The sequence below is a fragment of the Capricornis sumatraensis genome, chromosome 23 (genome assembly GCF_032405125.1).
Source record: "Capricornis sumatraensis isolate serow.1 chromosome 23, serow.2, whole genome shotgun sequence".
NCBI lineage: Eukaryota > Metazoa > Chordata > Mammalia > Artiodactyla > Bovidae > Capricornis > Capricornis sumatraensis.
This window is the reverse complement of record NC_091091.1, coordinates 21,280,504-21,302,078: the sequence shown is the minus strand read 5'-3', so window position 1 is coordinate 21,302,078 and position 21,575 is coordinate 21,280,504. Positions and strand designations below refer to the sequence as shown.

The 21,575-nt window shown below is 41.5% G+C and overlaps 1 protein-coding gene across 1 annotated transcript in view; it reads left to right on the top strand.

Moving 5' to 3' along the window:
- Positions 1-21,575, top strand: part of DNMBP (dynamin binding protein) — a 48,913-nt gene that overhangs the window by 10,532 nt on the left and 16,806 nt on the right. The window contains exons 2-6 of the mRNA XM_068961297.1: positions 13,857-14,050; positions 14,990-15,089; positions 20,076-20,223; positions 20,787-20,804; positions 21,170-21,369. Coding sequence (XP_068817398.1) covers positions 13,857-14,050; positions 14,990-15,089; positions 20,076-20,223; positions 20,787-20,804; positions 21,170-21,369 — 660 coding nt within the window. The remainder of the gene's footprint in view (positions 1-13,856; positions 14,051-14,989; positions 15,090-20,075; positions 20,224-20,786; positions 20,805-21,169; positions 21,370-21,575) is intronic.

Below are 21,575 nucleotides of genomic sequence, written 5' to 3'. Positions count from 1 at the left end.
GGTGGGGGAAGAGGCCTGGAAGGAGGTCTTCTTGCATGAAGACCACTCTTTCAAGACCTTTCACACACAGAGTGAAATAGAGGTGACTGTGACTGAGGGGGCACAGAGTTGAACAAAGTTTCCTGTATTTACTTTTTAAAATCAGGCTGTACTGACAGGCTGATTAAGATAGGTAGGTAGGATGCAAAGAAGAGGGAAAGAGAAAATCTGTGGAGGTGAAAGGAAATACATATAGGACCATGCTTTGTCAAGGGTTGGGAGATCATCAAAGTTTTAGACAAGGTAAGGCAGTCCTGCCTTCTGGGATTATGAGTTGGCATTCTTACATGAGCCAGACTGTCTGCTTTCTCCACGAATTGTTCAGTAGTTCAGTCGTGTCCAACTCTTTGCTACCCCGTGGACTTCAGCATGCCAGGCTTCCCTGTCCATCACCCACTCCTGGAGTTTATTCAACCACGAACTGTTACCTACATTATTTTTAGAAAATATTTCATCAGCAATAAATGGGAATATTGGTCTGGGGAGATTCCAGGCTTCTGTAAAAGCAAAAAGAAAACCAGGAAAGGCAAGAACTTGAGATTGGATAGGAAGAGGCAGTCTTCTTGGGCATCATATTTCCTGTGGTACTGAGGATGTTGAAGTGGGCACAGGAGAGGGGGTGAATCCAGTTGGCTCACTGGCAGTGCCATGGCAGGGCCAGCCTTCAAAGGAATGTCGTGCTGGGGGCTCAGAAACTTGACGCTCCCACCCGGACACCACAGTTTTCCAATATTTCCTGAGAAACCAGAAAGTGCCCAAGCTGTCAAGTAAGAGGAGTGTGGCAGTTCAACACAGAGTCATTTCTGGTGGGAAGAAACACATTTGTATACCTGGCCCCACAGCAGAGGGCAGGGCTAGATTCTTGGTCACAGAAGTCATTCCATGGTATCAGGAAAATCCTTTCTTCAAATCATAAGCTGAGGAGAGGCAAACAGATAAAACGTATCTCATTTCATTGAATCTAAAACCCTCTGTTGTAAGACACTGAATAATTTTATGTAACATTAGAAAGACTACTTCTAATTGGAAGACTGATTAACATGCTATTTTCTGAAAAATACATCTCCATTTCTGAGATGTTAAAGTATGAAAAAATATGTATCTTAGAGTCTACCGAGATATGGAGATGCTTCCACTTCCCACTGATCTAGAATTCCTCCTGTCCTTTCCTCAGTGCTTTGAAGATCTGGAATTCAGTTTCCTCTGCTCTTCAGCCCCTACCTCTCAGGGGAAGATTGAAACCTAACTTACCCTAACATCATAGTTGTGGCAGCTCATTGGTTAAGACAAACAAAAGCTAGGATATTTAATGACTTTTTAAAACTTGAGTAGTGTTTTCTGTCATAATCACAGCAGAGTAATAGTTGTTGTTTTTGTTGTTGTTTAGTCGCCAAGTCATGTCTGACTCTCTGCGACCCCATGGACTGTAGCCCACCAGGCTCCTCTGTCCATGAGATTTCCTTGGCAAGAATACTGGAATGTTTTGCTATTTCCTTCTCCAGGGGATCTTCCTGACCAATCAGGGACTGAACCATGTCTCCTGCATCTCCTGCATCAGCAGGCGGATTCTTTACCACTGAGCAACCAGGGAAGCCCAGAGCAGTACCTAGGGTAAATAATAATAGTTGCTGTCATCTGTTAAGTGCTGGTTGCTGTGCTGATTAGTGTAGATTAGGTACATTAGACTCTTACATTAATGCTTAGTGTATAGTAAATACTCAGTGAATGTTTGCTATCCAATGAAATATACTCTATTTGAGGGCACAGGTCATGTATATCAAAAGATAGATAGTATTATTTTGTGTCGTTACTCAAGAAGTGAAGTTTAGAGTAAAGGGTAATCCGAAGACTAAAGAAGCCTTCATCTAGCTGGGCTTAAAGGACGTAGTTGAGCTGAAAGGCACAGAGACAAACCTATTTCTTGTTAGGTTCAAGGAATAATAAAGAAACAAATGTTTAAATTATGTTGTGCTAGGCTCCGTAATAGCAGCCTGTACATGGGCCTCTAGGCTTGCAGACAGGAAGTGACTAACTTCTCAGGTTAGTCACTAAGTGACACACGAGCCACACTCCTTGTGGAGCTAGTTGGAGAGTAGTGTGAGTTCTATCAGACTGAGAGGAGTAAGTGAAGAAACAAGAGTCAGAAAGCACAGAAGATTTTAGAGCCCGGAAGTAACCAAAGAGGACCAATGCTTTTGTAATGCACACCCGGAAACAACAACCCGAGAGGCTGTGTAATGTGTCAGGATACAGTGAAGGCTAGATTCTGGGTCTTTTGACTTGTAGTCTGAGTGCCTTACTTCCTATGCCTACTGCCCTCTCGGGATCTAGAAGCAGCTCCACGTATGTCCCTGGAAATGAAAGCCAAAGGAGATATGGGGAAATAGAGTCACTGTTGGGGTGCCAAGAGCTCATTTTAGCCTGTACAGAATGAATGACTGGGGTCCAGGGAAAACCCAGTTTAGTTTCCCTCATATTTAGGTTTTGTTTTTCCCCCAAAGTTTCGGCTAGAAAATAAGATCGTACTGACTGATATCCTAGGGCCTAATCAGATTTTACTGTGAAAATATTGGATCACACTTGGAAGAATCCCTTATTTTGAAAGACTGGGTTCACTCCTTTGAATTAACGTAGTAAAATACACAGTGCTTAAGTTCATTTTGTTTAATTGCTCTGTTTCATGAATTTATGTCTAAGACCACCTACTTTCTCCCTACTTTGTTTGCTGTTCTTGAGTATCAGACAGATGAAATGACTTGTCTGAAACCGAAGAAAGCTGTGGAGGGCTTTCCAACTTTCTATACTTTGCCCCGTCTTGGAGTACTCTGCTTGGTAGCTTTCTATTCAGTATTCATCTTTTTTGTTATTAAAACTTTGTGCAGAATTATAACTCAGATCAACTAGTTTTTGTTTTGTTTTGTGCACAGTCTTAAAAGATCCATAAAATGTTATGAGAACAAATGGAAAGGAGCAAAAGTAACCTAGCTAATAGAAGCAGGAGGTCTGGGTTTTACGGGGTAGGACAAAAATAACCGGAGGGTCCTGTTAGTGAACAACATTTGAGACTTCACGGTAGTGTTATTAATTATCAAAAATGGAAATATGATGTACGAAACAGCCACACTCATATCGAAAAACCACGTAACCCGGAACAGGCCTTGACATTTGATGGAAAGCACCAGCTAGAGATGCTAGTTTTGAAGAGTTATTAGCTGTGTGGTGTCAGGCAAGTCATTTCATTGTTTAGTGCTCTCATTTAGAGCAATTATACCTTCCCTCAAGAGGCCTGGTAAAGAAAACATCAGATGTATGTCTGTTTAGAAAATAAAGTTTTTGTGTAGTTTTGTTGCCTGACTGTAATCAAAATTTGCTTATTAAACAGTGAAGGTTTATTTCTTCTTTTTTTTTCGTTAACAAAAACTATCTTTGCCTTCTTGATTATTTCCTTCTGCTGCCTAAAGATTTGACAGTAGTAATAACTTCATAGTTTAAAGCACATCTCTCTCGGATTTGGCGTGTGTTCAAAAATGGTGTTTCAAAGAATCTAGTATTAATTTCACTATCGTGGCCACGTAAGAAATTGCAGACTCTTGTGCTCTGGTCCCTTGACTCTTGTGTGCTCTTCTAAAGGATTGGGTAGGCTCTCGTAGAAGAAGGAAGAGGTGGGAAGCTTTGAGCTGGGTTTTCCGAGGTGGAAACCCTCCCAGCAGGGATTGTACTGGAGGCTACTTGCCAAAATAGTCAGGGCAGTCACTGAGCAAAAGGCCCAGGGGAAAGTTTTTTTAGTTACTGTTGAGATTGAAGTCCAAAATATAATAGATTCCTCCCTGAGGTCTGGTGATCGGGAAGAGGCTGTGAGTCCTGCAGAAAAGCCAGGGACCATGGTGCTGAAAGTTTAATGTTGGCCAGATAAGCCTTCTCCAAATACTCGTAAGTAGGTGCTGAAGGAAAAGAAGTGGTGGGGGCTGGGTGGGCTGGCTGGAGTGATGTGGGCACATGGAAAACCAGGATTTATGATTCTTCCTCTTGGCCTGCTGGGAATATACGCAGACTTAACAAAAGTTGCTTCCTTTTGGAGTTTTGTAGACAGATTGCTAAGCAGGAGGGGGTTTTGCTTTTCTTATTAGACTAGCAAATTGCTGTTTCATCAGTGTTTTGTTACCAGTTTTCTTCAGCACTTTAAAGGTATTAGGTCAGAAAAGAAATCTCAGATTATTGAAAAGTGAAGAAAATTTGAAAAGGATTAACAAGGTTATTGAGAGAGGACTAAGTAGTAGAATATTCTTTTTCGTAGCAAGTGTTCTTTTTTCCCCATTATTGTTCTTTGTTGTATTGATACTGAATGTTCACTAGAGTAAAAGTAGAAAATACAATAAGTTGAAAAGAAAGGAAAAAAGATCAGAATTCCTGTCCCCTTCAAGACTTTTCATTTTCAGATATGTGCATTGAAAATATTTTCCCCTTTTTAACAAAATGGCAGTTCTTTCACAAACTCTTCTGTAGCCTTTTTCCATTTAGCAATGCACAGTAGGCAGTGTTCTGTATTACCGAATATAAATCTGTATCTCAGTGGTTGTCATAGTACAATATTGATATTATGCAGATATGCCATAATTTATTTAACAGGCCCCTTTGGGGAGAAATTTTTGTTGTTTCTTAAGTTTTCTTTACGGATTGATAAAGATCCCTTCACTTGCACATGATTTCTGCCCTAAACTATCTGGAGTACTATTGAATATGTATTTGGCTTCCCTAGTGGCTCAGACGGTAAAGAATCTGCCTGCAGTGCAGGAGACCTAGGTTCAGTCCCTGGGTTGGGAAGATCCCCTGGAGAAGGGAAAGGCTACCCACTCCAGTATTCTGGCCTGGAGAATCCTGTGGATAGTGGAGCCTGGTGGGCACAGTCCATGGGATCACAAAGAGTTGAGACATGACTGAGGGACTAAGCCAACAACAAACTGAATATTTACTGTGTATAACACTGCTAGATTTGATTCTCTCTGAGGAATTATTTGCATTATACTGAGTGGTTTTTTTTTTTTTTTTTAATTTATTTTTGGCTGCACTGGATTGTCATTGCTTCGTGGGCTTTCTCTGGTTGCGGTGAGCTCTTCATTGAATGCTTCATTGCTTGCTGCTCTGCACTGAAGTGCTTGGGCTTCTCATTGCAGTGGTTTCTCTTGTAGCAGAGCATAGGCTCAAGGCACATGGGCTTAGTTGCTCCACATGTGGAATCTTCCCAGATCAGGGATCAAACGCGTGTCCCCTGCATTGGCAGGCAGATTCTTATGTCCTCTGCCACCAGGGAAGTCCCCTGAGTAGGGTTTTACAGAGGTAATGATATGGACATACATATAGTATACATGCTTAAATGTGTAATTGTTCACAGTCGAAATGGTGGGTGGGTGACCTGTGGCTATACAAGAAGTTAAGTGTGCTTTAAAATCACAATTTTGTCATTAGCTACCAGGCAGTCACTAAAACCCACAAGTAGATTTCCAGGTCACAGTTGCCAAGATTTGCCTGCCCAGAAAAAGCGCTAGAGGCAGAGTAGCCATTGTAGCTCTGAAGCCCATGTGGGCTCTCGTCCTCCACATACTGGGCCAGTTACAAATTTCTCTTCTGAATCAGTAAGATGGGGACGATATGAGGACTGTTATGAGGATTAAATAAACCAGTATTTGTAAAGTGCCTGAACAATGCTTGACATGCAGAGTAAATGTCACATAAATATTTGTTAAAATTTAAAGCCAAAAAGAGCTCCATTTGATGGTGGAAGGAAGCAGGAACCCTGGAGTTAGGCAATGGTGTCATCCTCGCAGTGGGATGGCTCTTTCCCAGAAATTCTTCTCTCAGCTTGCTTAAAATTTCACCCATAGAGATGAATCTTGGCTAGCATGACAGCTTGTCTTAAATTACTGGTAGTACATTACTACATTCTTAGGAAATTTTAAAAGTACTGATTGAGCTCAAGTCTCCATGAATCCTTCCGTCCCCAATCCCAATTCCCTGTCTGAGGAGTTTAGTGTGTTCTCCCTTGATACCTTTTTCTGTGCACTTACATATTATATGTGTGTGTGTGTGTGAAGTCGCTCAGTCGTGTCCGACTCTTTACGACCCTGTGGACTGTAGCCCGCCAGACTCCTCTGTCCATGGCATTCTCCAGGCAAGAATACTGGAGTGGGTTGCCATTTCCTTCTCCAGGGGATCTTCCCAACCCAGGGATGGAACCCAGGTCTCCTGCATTGCAGGCAGATGCTTTATCCTCTGAGCCACCAGGGAAGCCACCTATTATATGTGTGTATATGGAAATATGTAGAGGTTTTGGCATGTTTCTCACCTTTTTCTTTCTCCCTCTCCGTCTCTTCCTCCACCTTCTTTTTAAAAACAGAAGTGGCAGGTTGTTCTGCAACTTTCTTTTCCACACTTCCTTTTAAAGTGTAAATGTTAGCAGTTCTTGCTGTCCTGGGACCAGCTAGGTGAGATCTGCATTCTGATGGCTTTAGGATAAGGTACCTAGAAGTAGCAGGACGCTGGGGAAGGTGAAGGCTGTGTGGGGCCTGGGAGAGGGACTGCAGAACAAGAGGTCCTGAGCAGAAAGGTAGACAAATGCTGCCCTCTTTACACCTTTGCCTCTTATCATAAGACTTCCCTGAAAAGAGTATCCAAAAACAGCACATTAAAAGGGGCAGGAAAAGGAGATAACACTCTTGATTTAAAAACTCCTGAAGTGAAATTGTGGCAGTTTTAGGACTAGGAAAGAAAAGCTAAGAGGGAAAAGGGGTTGAGTCAGAGCCGAGCTGGGCCCTCTCTTCTGCATCTCAGTCCAGGAAGCGGAGGATTCCAGCTCCATCCTTTAGAAAAGGCCCTGTTGTGATAGCCTGGGGGATTCGGAACGATTCATATGTAAATATGGGAAAGCCTGGGGGAAATGCCTACCCTATTCAAAGGATTTTAGGGGGTTGTGGAGCATTCCAGAGCGCTGGGAAGATTCTATTCTGCCAGCCTGGCCTTAGACCCCTGGGAACTCTTGCACCAGCATTTTGGTGCTGCAGGTATGTCCAGGGTTGCTGGAACCCCCACGAAAGCAGGTAAAACAGTTGGCCGCCTCGTTCAAGTGCCGCTTGGAACCTCGCCAGGAGTTGAGAGCGTTTCCCCAGCAAAGAGCCAGCTTTCAGAGGCAAGGGAAGAGTGAGTGGCTGTTCTCTTTAACTCTGCTTTGGAATGTGGGTAGAGTTGTGGGAAGCTGCCGGTTAACTGAATCGCTTCCTAGGAACTCTTCAGAATGAGCCTGGGACCGTGCACTAACCTCAGGGCATGAGGATGTCTTGGGATTTTGCGGGGGGGCAGGGGGGTTAATGAGACAAAAAGAAAAACAACACCCATTGGTTCCCTATTGGTTTTATCACAGTCATAAGTTTGTGCTGCCAGCTCCAGCTCCATAACACCTCCAGGGCTCGCCGAGGAGGAAAGTGGGACTAGTCTGCGGGTTTTGTTGTTAGCTGGTGCCGCTGGGCCTCAGTTTCCTCTGGAGTGCTTCCCCAGCCCCAGATTTTATTGTTTTTACAGAAAAGTGGAATTTTATGGTACCTGAACCATTTCTCCTTGGTGCATTTTACCTTAACTTAGCGCAGATGGCGTCTTCTGGCCCATCGTGGGAAAAGGACTAGTTTGTGTTGAGTAAATTACCTTGTTTAATTTGCTCAGCATTTCTGCAAATGAGGATGTTGAGGCCCAGAGGTGAAAATGGACTTTCTCAAGGCTCTCCAGTTAAATAATGGGGGAGTGTGAGTTTCACTGGCTCACGGGGGGGTGGAGGGGAGCCGGGGGGGTGGAGGGGAGCCAGGGGGCTCTCTCTCACTTGTTATTCAATTGCTCTGTCGTGTCCGACCCTTTGTGACCCCAAGGACTGCAGCTTGCCAGGCTTCCCTGTCCTTCACCATCTCCCGGAGCTTGCTCAAACTCATGTCCATTGAATCAGTGATGTCATCCAGCCATCTCCTACTCTGTTGTTCCCTTCTCCTCCTGTCTTCAGTCTTTCCCAGCATCAGGGTCTTTTCTAATGAGTTGGCTCTTCACATCAGATGGCCAAGGTATTGGAGTTTCAGCTTCAGCATCGGTCCTTCCAAGGAGTATTCAGGGTTGATTTCCTTTAGGACTGACTGGTTGGATCTCCTTGCAGTCCAAGGGACTCTCGAGTCTTCTCCAACACCGCAGTTCAGTAGCATCAGTTCTTCGGCACTCAACCTTCGTTATGGTCCAACTTTCACATCCATACGTGACTACTGGAAATACCATAGCTTTGACTATATGGACCTTTGTTGGCAAAGTAATTGTAGATCTTTTTCTCCCCCTTACTGTGTTTGGAGTAATGGAATAACAGTTTCACATTTGGAGCCATTTCAAGCCAGATGTTCCTAGTTGGACCTAATCTTTGAGTGTTAATGTTTATGGGGGGCCTGAAGGTGAGTTGCATCTTCAAAAGCGCCTAGCATTTTATCAGGGGTGAAGTGAAAGTCACTCAGTCGTGTTCGACTCTTTGCGACCCCATGGAATTCTCCAGACCAGAATACTGGAGTGGGTAGGTGTTCCCTTGTCCAAGGGATCTTTCTAACCCAGGGATCGAACCGAGGTCTCCCGAATTTCAGGCAAATTCTTTACCATCTGAACCACCAGGGGGTGGTGCCCAGAAAACCACAAATTAGCAAAAACATCCCACAGGGATGTTTTCTTTTTGTTTTTTAAAGTCTTTTCTACAGTTTATAAATCCACCTATAGGGCAAAAAAGTTTTTGTGGTATTTTAAAAGAACTATTACCATTTCTTTCCCTTTTTAAATATAAATAAAAATCTGAGTCTCAGTTTAGGTTGCTGGGTTCAAATTGATGAGTGCTCTGGCATCTTATGCTTTCCTGTAGTATAATTAATAGAACTTTGAGTGACTTCACTTTCACTTTTGATACCTGGGAGATAATAGCTTCAGGGGAATTTTTAAGATTCAATGCAAATAAGCCCTGACCTTTTCTAGTTGAAATTCCAGGCAAGGGAGGAAGAATGATACAGGATTAAGTGGATTTAATTCAGGATTTGGATTTAAATATATTTAGATTCAAATCCCAGAACTGCTGTTTACTCACCACAGAGGCTGGAACAAATTGGTTGGTCTCTCAAAGCCTAGGTTTTCTTATCTGTTAAATGGGAATAATAATACTACTTTAGAGTTTTGGTGTGAATATTAAATGAGTACAGGGACATAACATATAAAGTGCCTGACACATGGTGGGAATTCGGTAAGTGTCCCTTTTGAGAGCTTTTTAGTCCTTTGTTGAAAATAAATTTCTCTGCTCAACTTGCTGCTTCTGGCAACTGTATTTGGGACTGAAATTCCATAGGTTTAAAATTGCAAATAAAATTTAAAATAAGGCCATTGAAAATTTTATGTAGACTACAATTAATTTAGTCATCATTTAACACTCTGAAGTAAGATTTGAAATTCTGTCATTCATTCTATCCAAAAAAGTAGTTCCAGAAAGAAGATTTCTAATTTTGTCTTCTTAAATTTTATCTTGAATAGTATCAAATTTATAGAAAATTGCAGTGGTATACAGATCTTTATTTGTATTTGCCAGTATTTAACATTTTGCCATTTTTTGTTTTCATTCTCTCACTTTCTCTACCCACACCCACACATGCACTTTTTTTTTTTTCTTTACTATTTGAGACTAAGTTGCATATATTGTGCTCCTTGGTAAGCACAGTGTATAATATGGATATTTTCATACATGACCATAATAAATATGCCATTTCAAGAATTTTTTTTAATTAAAATTTTTTATTCAATTTTAAACATGATTTTCGATTTACAGTTACTACCAAATACTGAATACATACCCTGTGTTGTGCAATACATCCTTGAGCCTATCCTATACCCAGTAGTTTGTACTTCCTATTCTCCAGTCCTTACTTCATGCCTCCCTGCCCACACTGGTAACCATTCGTTTGTTCTCTATATTTGTGAGCCTGCTTCTTTTTTTGTTATAATCACTAGTTTGTTGTATTGTTCAGATTCCATTATATAAGTGATACCCTATGGTATTTGTCTCTGTCTGACTTACTTCATTAGCATAATGCTCTCCAAGTCCATCCATGTTGCTGCAAATGGCAAATTTTGTCCTTTTTACGGCTGAGTAGTATTCCATTGTGTATATATGTGTGTGTATACCACATCTTCTTTATCCATTCATCTGTTGATGGGAACTTAGGTTTCTTCCATACCTTGGCTATGGAATATAATGCTGCTATGCTTTATTCCTAGGGTGCATGTATCTTTTTGAGTTAGTGGGTTTCTTTTTTTTTTTTTTCTTCAGATATATACCCAGGAATAGAATTGCTGGGTCATGTGGTGGTTTTATTTTTAGTTTTCTGATAAACCTCTGTACTCTTTTCCATAGTGACTGCACTAATTTACACTTCTACCAACAGTATAGGAGGGTTCCTTTTTTTCCCCCGCATCCTTGTCAACAGGTGTTAATTTCTGTTCTTTTCAATGATGGCTATTACGACAAGTGTGACGTGATCTCTCATTGTGGTTTTGATTTGTATCTCCCTTATGGTTAGAGATGTTGAACATATTTTCCCATGGCTGTTGGCCATCTGCATTTCCTCTCTGGAAAAATGTCTATTCAGTTCTGCCCATTTTTAAATTGTTTTTTTTTTTTTTTTAAATTGAGTTGTAGGAGCTATTTATATGTGTTGGATATTAATCCCTTTTGGTCATATCATTTGCAAATATTTTCTCCTTTCAATATATTTTCTTTTCATTTTGTCGGTGATTTCCTTTGTTGTGCAAAAGCTATTTGTTGTATTTGTTTATTTTTGCTTTTGTTTACTTTAGGAGCCAGATCCAAAAATATATTGCTGTACTTTGTATCAAAGAGTGTTCTGCCTGTGTTTTCCTCGAAGAGTTTTATAATATCTGATCTTACATTTAGATGTTTAATTCATTTTGAGTTATAGAGTGTGAGAGAATGTTCGAATTCCATTCTTTTGCATGTAGCTGTCCATTTCAGGAAATTTTTAATTGGTTTACTCATGTACCCAATCTACAGTCTATATTCCAATTTCATCAGTTTGTCCTGTTAATGTCCTTTGTAACATTTTTCCCCTGAGATCAGGATTCAGTTCAGGATTACACATTGCCTTTACCTGTAATCTCTTCAGTTATCTTTAATTGGGGATTTGTCCTCAGGTTTCCTTTGTCTTTTATGACATAACGTTTTGAAGGTTACAGATCCCTATGTTTGTGTGACGTTTCCTCAAGATTCATTTCAGATTATGCTTTTTTGACTGGAATACCCCATAAGGGATATTGTGCTGTTTCTAGACTTGATATTTGGAAGCGCATGATGTCTGTTTCCTTAATTGGTAGTGTTAATTTTTATTAGTAGGTTTTGGTGTTACCCATTTCTCCACTGTAGAGTCACTTTTTCATTTTTGAAATAAGTAATGTATAGTAACTCGTTCAAAACTATGCAGATATCCTGATCATCATCAAAACCCTGTCACTGACACTGGAATCATCCATTGATGGTTTGTGCCTGATGGCTGCAAAATACTGACTTTTTTTCTAATTCTGTTATTTCTTATACATGTATATATATATGTATGATTTTATTTATTTGTGTATGGCTGTGCTGGGTCTTCATTACCTTGTGAAGGCTTTCTCTAGGTGGGGTGAGCAGGGGCTGTTCTTTGTTGGGGTGGGCAGGCTTCTCATTGTGATGGCTTCTTTTGTGGAGCTTAGGCTTTAGGCAACCCAGCTTTCAGCAGGTGCAGCACTCGGGGTTGGTAGTTGTGGCTAGCTGGCTCTAGAGCACAGCCTCAGTAGTTGTGATACACAGGCTTAGTTGCTTGGTGGCATGTGGGATCTTCCCAGACCAAGGATTGAACCCACGTCCCCTGCGTTGTCAGGACTCTTATCTAGTGCACCCCCGGGAAGTCCTCTTCTGTATCTATTAGCTGACATTCTACCATAAGAAAGAGCATTTCTCTTCTCCCCCATTTATTTAGGTATGTATATATTATTGATGAGAGTTCATGGGTTCTTATTTTAGTCAACAGATTACAATTCATTGCTGTGCTTATTTATTTTGATACTCAAATTATACAGATTTGGCCAGTGGGAGCCCCTTCAATTTGTTTCCATGCCATTTCAACACAGTCCCATCATTTTCTTCAGCATGTCCTTATTTTCTGCCATAAGAGGTTTCAGACTCATCTACCTTTCCCTTGCCTTGGAAAGAGCCATTTCTCCAAAGAACTCTGGTTTCTTTTACTGGAGAATGGGTTTTAGAAACCAGAATCTGAGTTAACACTTTTTAAACATTAGAATTCCTAAATTCTTAGTGAAGGGGCAGTGGGGAAGGATTTTGAAGACTAAAATCTGCTGTGAAAACTTAGTTTTACATAAGTTTAATAGTTTGAACACTTGGGTTTTCACTTCTTAGATCTGGGTAAAAATATTCTTGTAATCCAACTCAGACTTCCTAGTATGTTTACTTACCAAAGTTGTCATTTTTTAAAGTGGATCTTAAGGAATTTGAAATAAACAACAGAGATTGCTTCATTGTTGAAATTGTCTCAGTTGTTTATTTTAGCATTTCATATCTATTTAAAATAAACAAATGCCATCTCATTTTATATATAAGATAATAGAGCTCTCATCATATACATCTAAGTAATAGGTATTTGTAAAAGCTAATGACAATGTGCGTTAGTTTTCAGTTTTAGATCATGTGGTGTGGCTACAGAGGTTTTTTTTTTTTTAATTGAAAATACTGTTAAAGAACTTCAAATTTATAGTACATTTGTATTTTCCAGGACATTTGAAGTAACAGAACTTGCTTGTGAGTCTTCACTATTGTTCTGATAGGGAAAAAGAAAGTGAAAGTAGTTCAGTCAAGTCTGACTCTTTGTGATGCCATGGACTATACAGTCCATGGAATTCTCCAGGCCAGAATGCTGGAGTGGGTAGCCTTTCCGTTCTCCAGGGGATCTTCCCACCCAAGGAACTGAACCCAGGTCTCCCTCATTGCAGGCAGATTGTTTACCAGCTGAGCCACAAGGGAAACCAAAAATACTGGAGAGGGTAGCTCTTCCTCCCCCAGGGGATCTTCCCGACCCAGAAATTGAACCGGGGTCTCCTGCATTGCAGGTGGATACTTTACCAACTGAGCTATCAGGGAAGCCCAAACAATTCTTAAATATTTTATTATATACTAATGTTAATCTGCCATCACAGTAATTGGGTTAAGGTGGGCCATGCAGTCACCCAGATCTCAGACAGATAATTCCTACCTAGTTCTTGTCTTTCCTTTAGCTGGCATTGTTATGTTTCCATAATATTCTTTTTAACACGTGCTAGCTATATCAGTGTTCATAACTTCCAGCTTGGTATCTCTGCTGCTAAGTTCCTGAAACAGGTTTTATACCTAACTAAGTGAAAGCAGTTCTTTATAAAAACAGCACCTCCTTCAGCGTCTTTTGCAAGGTGTCTTTGGCCACTGGTTTGTCCTCATAAAAAGGGCCAGCTGCTTGTTTTTAGGACAGATTCTAAAAATGGTATCTCATGGATAGAAGTTCTGTCTCCAAGCTTGCTCAGCTCTTCATCTTCGTGATTAGAATGGACTTAGGGATTCAGATTTCCTGATGGTCAACAACCATGAGACCTTCGGTTCTCAAAGAATGTGCTCTTTTCAACTCAAACTGTTGCAGAGGCCTGCTTTCATAGCTGCTGACCTGTTCTCTTGTTCCTTCTAGAAATGACGCTTCTCTCCTCCCAGTCTTCATCACTGATGGCCCCTTCTGGTTCTGTGTCCACTGAAAACCCAGAGCAAAGGATGCTAGAAAAGAGAGCCAAGGTGATAGAGGAACTTCTTCAGACGGAAAGAGACTACATCCGGGATCTGGAGATGTGTATTGAGCGGATCATGGTACCCCTGCAACAGGCACAGGTGGGAACTGTGGGAGAGAGTGAGCTTTGCCATGAACATGGTTCTCTAGGCCTAAGGCTTAGGGTACGGGAGCTTTCACCACAAAGACTTATTGGGTTTGAAATAAAGGTTGTGACTGCTGCTCTTAATTCAAGGGCTCCAGTTGACATGTCATCAGCGTAAGCCTTCACCATCCTGTCACTTAAGTCCATTATTAACTTACTAACTTAAGTTACTGCAGTAACTCCTAGGACATTTCCAAACTGTTTCTGTGGCGAGAACAGTTCCAGTGAGTCTAGAGTTACCACTTTACACTTTACTAGGAAGCTGTGCAGTAATATTAATATAATGAAGTCTGGTGATGGTTTACCTGGCTGTAGCATCTGATTTACAGGTTTATTCTTATTAGTAAGAAACTCTTATTAATATGTGTATGCTGCTGCTGCTAAGTCGCTTCAGTCGTGTCCGACTCTGTGCGACCCCATAGACGGCAGCCCAGTATGCTAGACACTCTCTTAAATGCTGGAGATGAGGCAGGGAGGAAGGTTAACAGTATCCTGGGGATTTACAGTCAGTCCTGTTGCTTGTTACTTGACCACCTGGGCTCAGCTTGGGTATGGACTCCTGGAGCAGTCACTCATAAGAACTCTAGGAAGTGGATGGTGCTATCAGATTTTGGGTCCTGGGTGGAATTTCTGTCTCAGTTATTATACAGTTACAGAAATTGGTTCTGCAGTCATTTCACTATGGTAATGGGGATGGGGGAGCAGAAAGTAGTTGGATCAAGGACGAAAGGTGACACGGAAGGTGATGTTAGATGGTCCCATTCTGGAAACCTTATGACAGTGGTGAAGATAACCTTGAGCAATTTTTGTATCATCCTTGAAGAGATGTTCCTAATGTGAATGGTATGCTATAAATTTTATTTCTATGCATCTTTGTTTTGTTTTCCTTTCTCAGATACCAAACATTGATTTTGAGGGACTTTTTGGAAATATGCAGATGGTGATTAAGGTCTCAAAACAATTATTGACTGATCTGGAAATCAGCGATAACATAGGTATGAGCCCCTGTTGTTATTTCAGAAACAGGTGGTTTTTTTTGTTTTTGTTTTTTTGTTTTTTCTTTTGTAGGAGACAGAGAAGAGCACTGGTATTTAATAGTTTTACTAGGAAAATGAAGTTTTAGTTACTTAGTTCCAAGGTTATTTGGTCTACTTTGTGGTGATATAGGATGCTTGCAATAGAAGAAATTTTTGTTGTTACATTGTGTGATATTTTTCAGATTGACAGTTGCAGTCTTTTAGTGGGTCATGAGATCATTGTAGGACCCAGTAACTCAGTGGGTTTATCTCACAGCTAAGGAACCAATCACATTTAGATAAACCCCAGTATTACAGTAGGCTGCTGGCAGATTCGTCCAACTTTGTGCAGGAAGAAGACATTGTCTTTGTTAATCTGGTCAGGAACAAACCTGCCATCTGCTTAGGAAGGGGAATCTGTCTCTATCCTCCAAGGCTTTCTGTTATACAAACATCCTTGGGAATCCAATCTGGAATAAGAACTGTCCCAAATCATATAGAAGTGCCATGGAGAATTGATCTTCAAAAGGTTGCCTTTCTTTATCTTTACTCTTATTAATAAAGAAATCTACTGAATGATTTCTTTAAAAAAATTAATACCCAGTATATATATATATTTCCAATAAAATAGAAAATATCAGAATGCACTGTAAATAATAACTACAGTTTTTGAAATTTTTATTTCAGTTCTACATATGTGTCCACTGAGTCATGATTTAAAATGTGTTTATTCACGTGGGTCATTGTCAAAAACATTTGGAAAACAATTATCTGTTTCTTATAAACAAGGGAATTGTGTTAGTTATCTATTGCCGTGAAACAAATTTAGTGCCTTAAAACAGAAACAGGTCACATTTCCTTTGGTTCAGGAATCTGGGAGTGGCTTAGCTAGGTGATTCTGGCTCTGGGTCTCTCATGAGGTTGAAGTCGAGCTGTTATCTGGGCCGCCAACATCTGGGGCTCAATCAAGGATCTGGTCCCAAAGTTCACTCAGATCCTCAGTCCTCAGTTCCTTGCCATGTAGGCCTCTTCACTTTCATGACGGTGGCAGCTTGCTTTCCCCAAACTGTGTGATCCGAGAGAGAGACGAGGCTTGAGATGGGAGCCAGTGTCTTCTATAACCTGTTCTCAAATGTGACACACCATCGCTTCTGCCGTATTTTACTTGTCATACAGACCAACTCTGGTACCATGTGGGAGGGGACTTCCTGTCACTTTGGTATTTTATTAGAATCAAAGTGACAAGATGTTACCATAGTTCTAGCCATCCCACTACACACATCACAACATCCAACAGAAGGAAAAAGCGACCCTGTGTCATTTAAGGATAAGCAGACCTTTCCAGAGTCCCCTCACTGGAATTCTCTCTATTTTCCACTGGCCAGAACTGGTCACATGCATATGCCTACATAGATCACTAGAGAGGGGAATGGGCTCATGATGTTGACTTAAGCTAGGTGGTGTTGACCTGACTCACCAGGGAGAGAAGTGGATATAAGAATAGTCGGGGCTCTGCCCTCCTGCAGAAAGGGATGGTGGCTGTGGGATGGTAGGTGATAGTGCAGCTTGGTTAATGTTTCTCCAGGGTTTATTGTATTCCATACACCCTTTCAAGATATGTCGAGCTTGACTGCACTTGTTCCCTACAACAGCCCTGTGAGCTTAACCTGCTATTAACCTTAGTTTACAGGTGAGGAAACTGAGACTTTGGCAGGAGAGTAATCTGCCCAGGGTCACATGGCTAGTACTCTGTTGGACTGACATTCAAACTCAGGTCTTTCCCGTTGTCTCTGCATATGCTGTTAGCCTCTGTACGGAAGCTGCTTATGTATTAATAGTACTTTATGGAATGGCAAGAGAAACTGAAGCCTGGGATCCTGCTCTCAGCCTCACTGGAGAGGCCAGAGGTCAGAAAAGTTGAGGAAGGAGACGCACACGTTGACTGGAGGAAGCCATGGTGACCCCATTTTTAAAGAATGATATTATTACCTGTATATTATGACAACAGTAAAAGAAGAAATGAAAACCGAATATCCATAATCTCACCCCGTATGATTTTAGCCATTTTATTTCTCCCCTTCCCCTCTTGCCCCAAGACACCAGGAATTTAGGTAGCAGACTGAGATGAGCTGAAGGCACGCAGAGGATGGGGGAGGAGAGGGCCTGGGAACCAAAGGGCTTAGGGCCTGGGAAGAGGGTTAACTTTACAAGGAGGGACAGTGTGCAGTGACCATGATATATAGTAGGCGAAACTGAGGCTGAATGAGCACACCAGGCTGGGGGGCTTCAGTCTTGGTCAACAGGAGGCTAGGCAGTGCAGTCAGGGGGAATTAATAAAGGACAAGGTTTTGCATATCTGATAAGGGAAGGTTCTGGAAAGTCAGGGAAGGCAAATTAAAGCATTGTTCAGCCACTTGCAAAGGGCAGATTGACTTGAATTGCATAAGCAGTGTTTTATTTTTCTTGTTTATTTTAATATGTAGTATATATTTTGATATATAAATATATATTTTACATGTAACTTACTTTTAATATATTCACATGGCATAAAATTTGAAAGGTAGAAAGAACTGCTTAATGAAAACTCTATCTGTCCCTGCCACTTAGCTCTTCTCAACCAGAAACAACTAATGTTACTAATTTTCTTATATCTCCTTTTGGAGATTCATAACAGAACTTACATATGTATTTTCTCTACCCTGGTCCCCCAACCCCATTTTTTAAAAAAAGTAGATAAACAGTAGCATACTATTCTGGAGAAGGCAATGGCACCCCACTCCAGTACTCCTGCCTGGAAAATCCCATGGACAGAGGAGCCTGGAAGGCTGCAGTCCCTGGGGTGGCTGAGGGTTGGACACAACTGAGCGACTTCACTTTCACTTTTCACTTTCATGCATTGGAGAAGGAAATGGCAACCCACTCCAGTGTTCTTGCCTGGAGATTCCCAGGGACGAGGGAGCCTGGTGGGCTGCTGTCTATGGGGTCGCACAGAGTCGGACACGACTGAAGTGACTCAGCAGCAGCAGCAGCAGCAGCAGCAGCATACTATTCAAAACTGCTCTGCAGTACGCTTGACTCCCCTTTTAAAAGTATGCCTCCCAAGCAGTTTTTAATCACCTAGGAATAGAAATGAAAAAAGTATACAGTGGATAATGTGGTGAAATTCCAAGGTAATCCAGGATGCTGGAGAAAGCACCTTTGAATTGTAAGCCTGACTGGAGAAGAATTCTAGTACAGGCAGGACAAGGGTCCACAGGGAAGGAGAGAATGGTCGGTGTTCAGGGCTTGGATGACTTAGAACATGAGGAGGTTGAGATGAGAAAGAAGTACCAGGAGACTCTGAATATCTGGTAATATGTAAGGAACTGGCTTTTAATTATTTTAAACATGTCCCACAGAAAGAAAGATATTTTACAGAACGGCCAGGATCCACGTCTGTGCGTGTCTGTCTGTGCTTACTTTTACTGTGTCCAGTGTTTTCTGTTCGTTTCTGTTCCATTCTGTTTCCTCAGATATGTGCTGATCGTACCCATAGAATAGAGTCCATCACCTATTCATGGGTTGTGACCTGAATTTGAAAAGACACTGTAAGTTAAGGCAGAGCTTTGCTAGGTTGTAGTTGATATAGAAGAGTCACAACTGGGGAGGCTGGAAACCCTTGAATGGAGGAGTGTGCAGAGTCATGGGTGTCAGCATGAAGGTTCTAGCAGTGCTGGGTCGGGGGTAGGGGGGTGGAGGATACGAGGGGAAGAAGCCAGGCGAATATCAGCTGGTGAAACTGAATGGAGACACTGGTGGCTCAGGGTCTCCACGGTGGCCCTGAAGGTCAAGAGGAAGCAGCCCCACTCTTAAACTCCTGGGCCCTTGAGGCACAGGGTTAGCCTAAGGCTGCCAGTGAGACAGCAGCGGCAGTGTGATGTGTGTGGACATAGGCAAGGCTCTTGGAGGAAGGAGCTGTAATTAAGGAAATAGATTTCATTTAAATAAAAAGTGCTCTGCATGAGAATAGGGAATTCCATAGGACATAACATGCAGGAAACAGAGGTGACCTTGTAGAGAGAGATGGGGCTCCCTGAGGGAGTGGCTCATGCCCAGAGCAGCTGGGAGAGGGAGGTGCTTGTAGGGGAAGCAGTAAGTAGGGCCAAATGTTGAGGGAGAAGCTCAAGAATGAGAGGATGTTGTCTTTGGGGGAGCAGGGCAAGCTGAAGAAGGAAGGAGCAGGTTCTCTGAGAGAGGGAAGAGGGGCAAGAGGAAGAGTTTATAACAAAAATGTAGCACTGATTTAAGATACGATTGTAGGGAACAATGACTTTCTCACCAACTAAAGTCACATGCTCGTATTACATTAAGTTGTTGCAGGTATCTAGAAATCCCAGGAACAACCCATGTTACCAGTTTCTTATGTCACTCATCATACTTGAAATTATGGGGTGTTCGATTCATTGCTGTGTTTTGCTATTCAGTGTGTTGTCAAGAAGTACATATATTACTATATCATAGATTCAGGGAGTTTTATATTATGGATATTTTAATATAATAAACGTCATTTATAGTCCTTGTATTTAATTTATGCACAAAGAAAAGATTAGAAGTTGCTGCCATAGAAGGATCTCTTTATCTCTGTGGAGATTTGGGGCTTTGGGAGCTAAGAGGTCTATTATAGGTTCTGATCACATGACTATGTAGAGAGTACTTGATTACTCTGCCTGACTGAAAAGGGACTGAAGGCTGTTTCAGGAACTGGGTATGTGGGTGTGTGTGCATGTGTATAGGTTCTGAAAAATAAAAACATGGATGAGATAGTTCTCTTAATTTTGCATTAAATAAGTAGAATTTTAAGCTATTACAGGGAAACAGCTTCTTGATTAAGGGATAGGATTATCTGGTATTAAAGTTTGGTTATATACCTTCCATTTAAGATGCTGAGAAGAGAGTTACTAAAAACACTCTGTGTATATTCCACAGGACCTGTGTTTCTTGATCACCGAGATGAGCTTGAAGGAACATACAAGGTTTACTGCCAGAATCATGATGAGGCCATCTCATTGCTGGAAATCTATGAGAAGGATGAGAAGATCCAGAAGCATCTTCAGGACTCCTTGGCAGATCTTAAGTAGGAGTTTTGAGCACTTCGTTCCATCACAGCTCTAGTTCTGCCTGTAGGAAGTCACTCCCATGTCTCTCTAGACTTCTTATGACATCTATGAATCTGTCATATTTTAAATATAAGCAGTACATCATTGGAGATCCTTCTGTGTAACTTGCCCTTTTCCGGTTCTGTATCATGGAAATCTTAAGTAGCTTCCTGCTTGTAGTTATATCCATTAAAATCAGTTTTATTTATAATACAAGGTTAGCATTTTCAGGTAAGAAGCTGCCAGGAAGATAGTTTGGTCTTCTTGACCATCGTGAGCGTCTCATGTCTTAGGGAGACAGGTTATGAGGATGTAATATGTGTCTGAATAGGTCAGAGTGAAGTTAGGGGCTCACTGACTTTTTAAATAGACTAGAAATGCCACCATAAACATTCACAGTTCCCCTTTTATCTCGAGTGTTTTTTGTCTGCCCAGCTAATAGGCATTAGTTGGACTAACATGTTCTGGGAGGAATGTGAAGATCAGCATCAGTATTTTCTCTAATCAGCTGTTTCTTCTTTCCATGCTCACTGCCTTATAGGAGCCTGTACAACGAATGGTGAGTTCCTGCCTCTTTTTTGTTTTCCTCTTTCATAGACAGAAGCTAGAGGTCAAGGCAGGTCTACAAGTAGACCTACCCTGCTGTATTTTCCTCGGTAGCACTTACCACCAAATGACACTTGGTATAATGTTGGTTTGGTTATTGTCTGCCTCTTCCCACCGGGCAGGGACTCTTTCGGTTCACTGCTAAATCCACAGCACCTAGAACACTGCCTGATATTTGTTAGGTGCCTGGTAAATGTGAATGAACGAAGTTGGGAAGCAAGGTGAGAGAACGGAGCTGTATTAGGAATGACAAATACTGGCTACAGGCCCGGCGTTATTGACAGTTGACCAGAGTCTCTGTTTTCCCTTCTCTTGTAGGGGATGCACAAATTATATTAACCTGGGCTCCTTCCTCATCAAACCAGTGCAGAGAGTAATGCGTTACCCATTGCTGCTGATGGAGTTACTGAATTCTACCCCTGAATCCCACCCAGATAAAGTGCCTTTAACCAGTGCAGTCCTTGCAGTCAAGGAAATCAACGTTAACATTAATGAGTATAAACGTCGAAAGGACCTAGGTAAGAAAAGCATACTTGCTGAAAAGGAGGCACGCCCCTGAGAATGTTCTCCTGAAAAGAATTAATTACTAAACCAGAGGTGGACAGGCAGATGGTAGTAGGGCTGTGGTGAAGAAATGGCAATAGAATTTGGGGAAAATGAGATCATGAAAGATAGCAATGATGATAATAAAAGCACAGCCGTGCATGTTGCAAATAAGGCATCT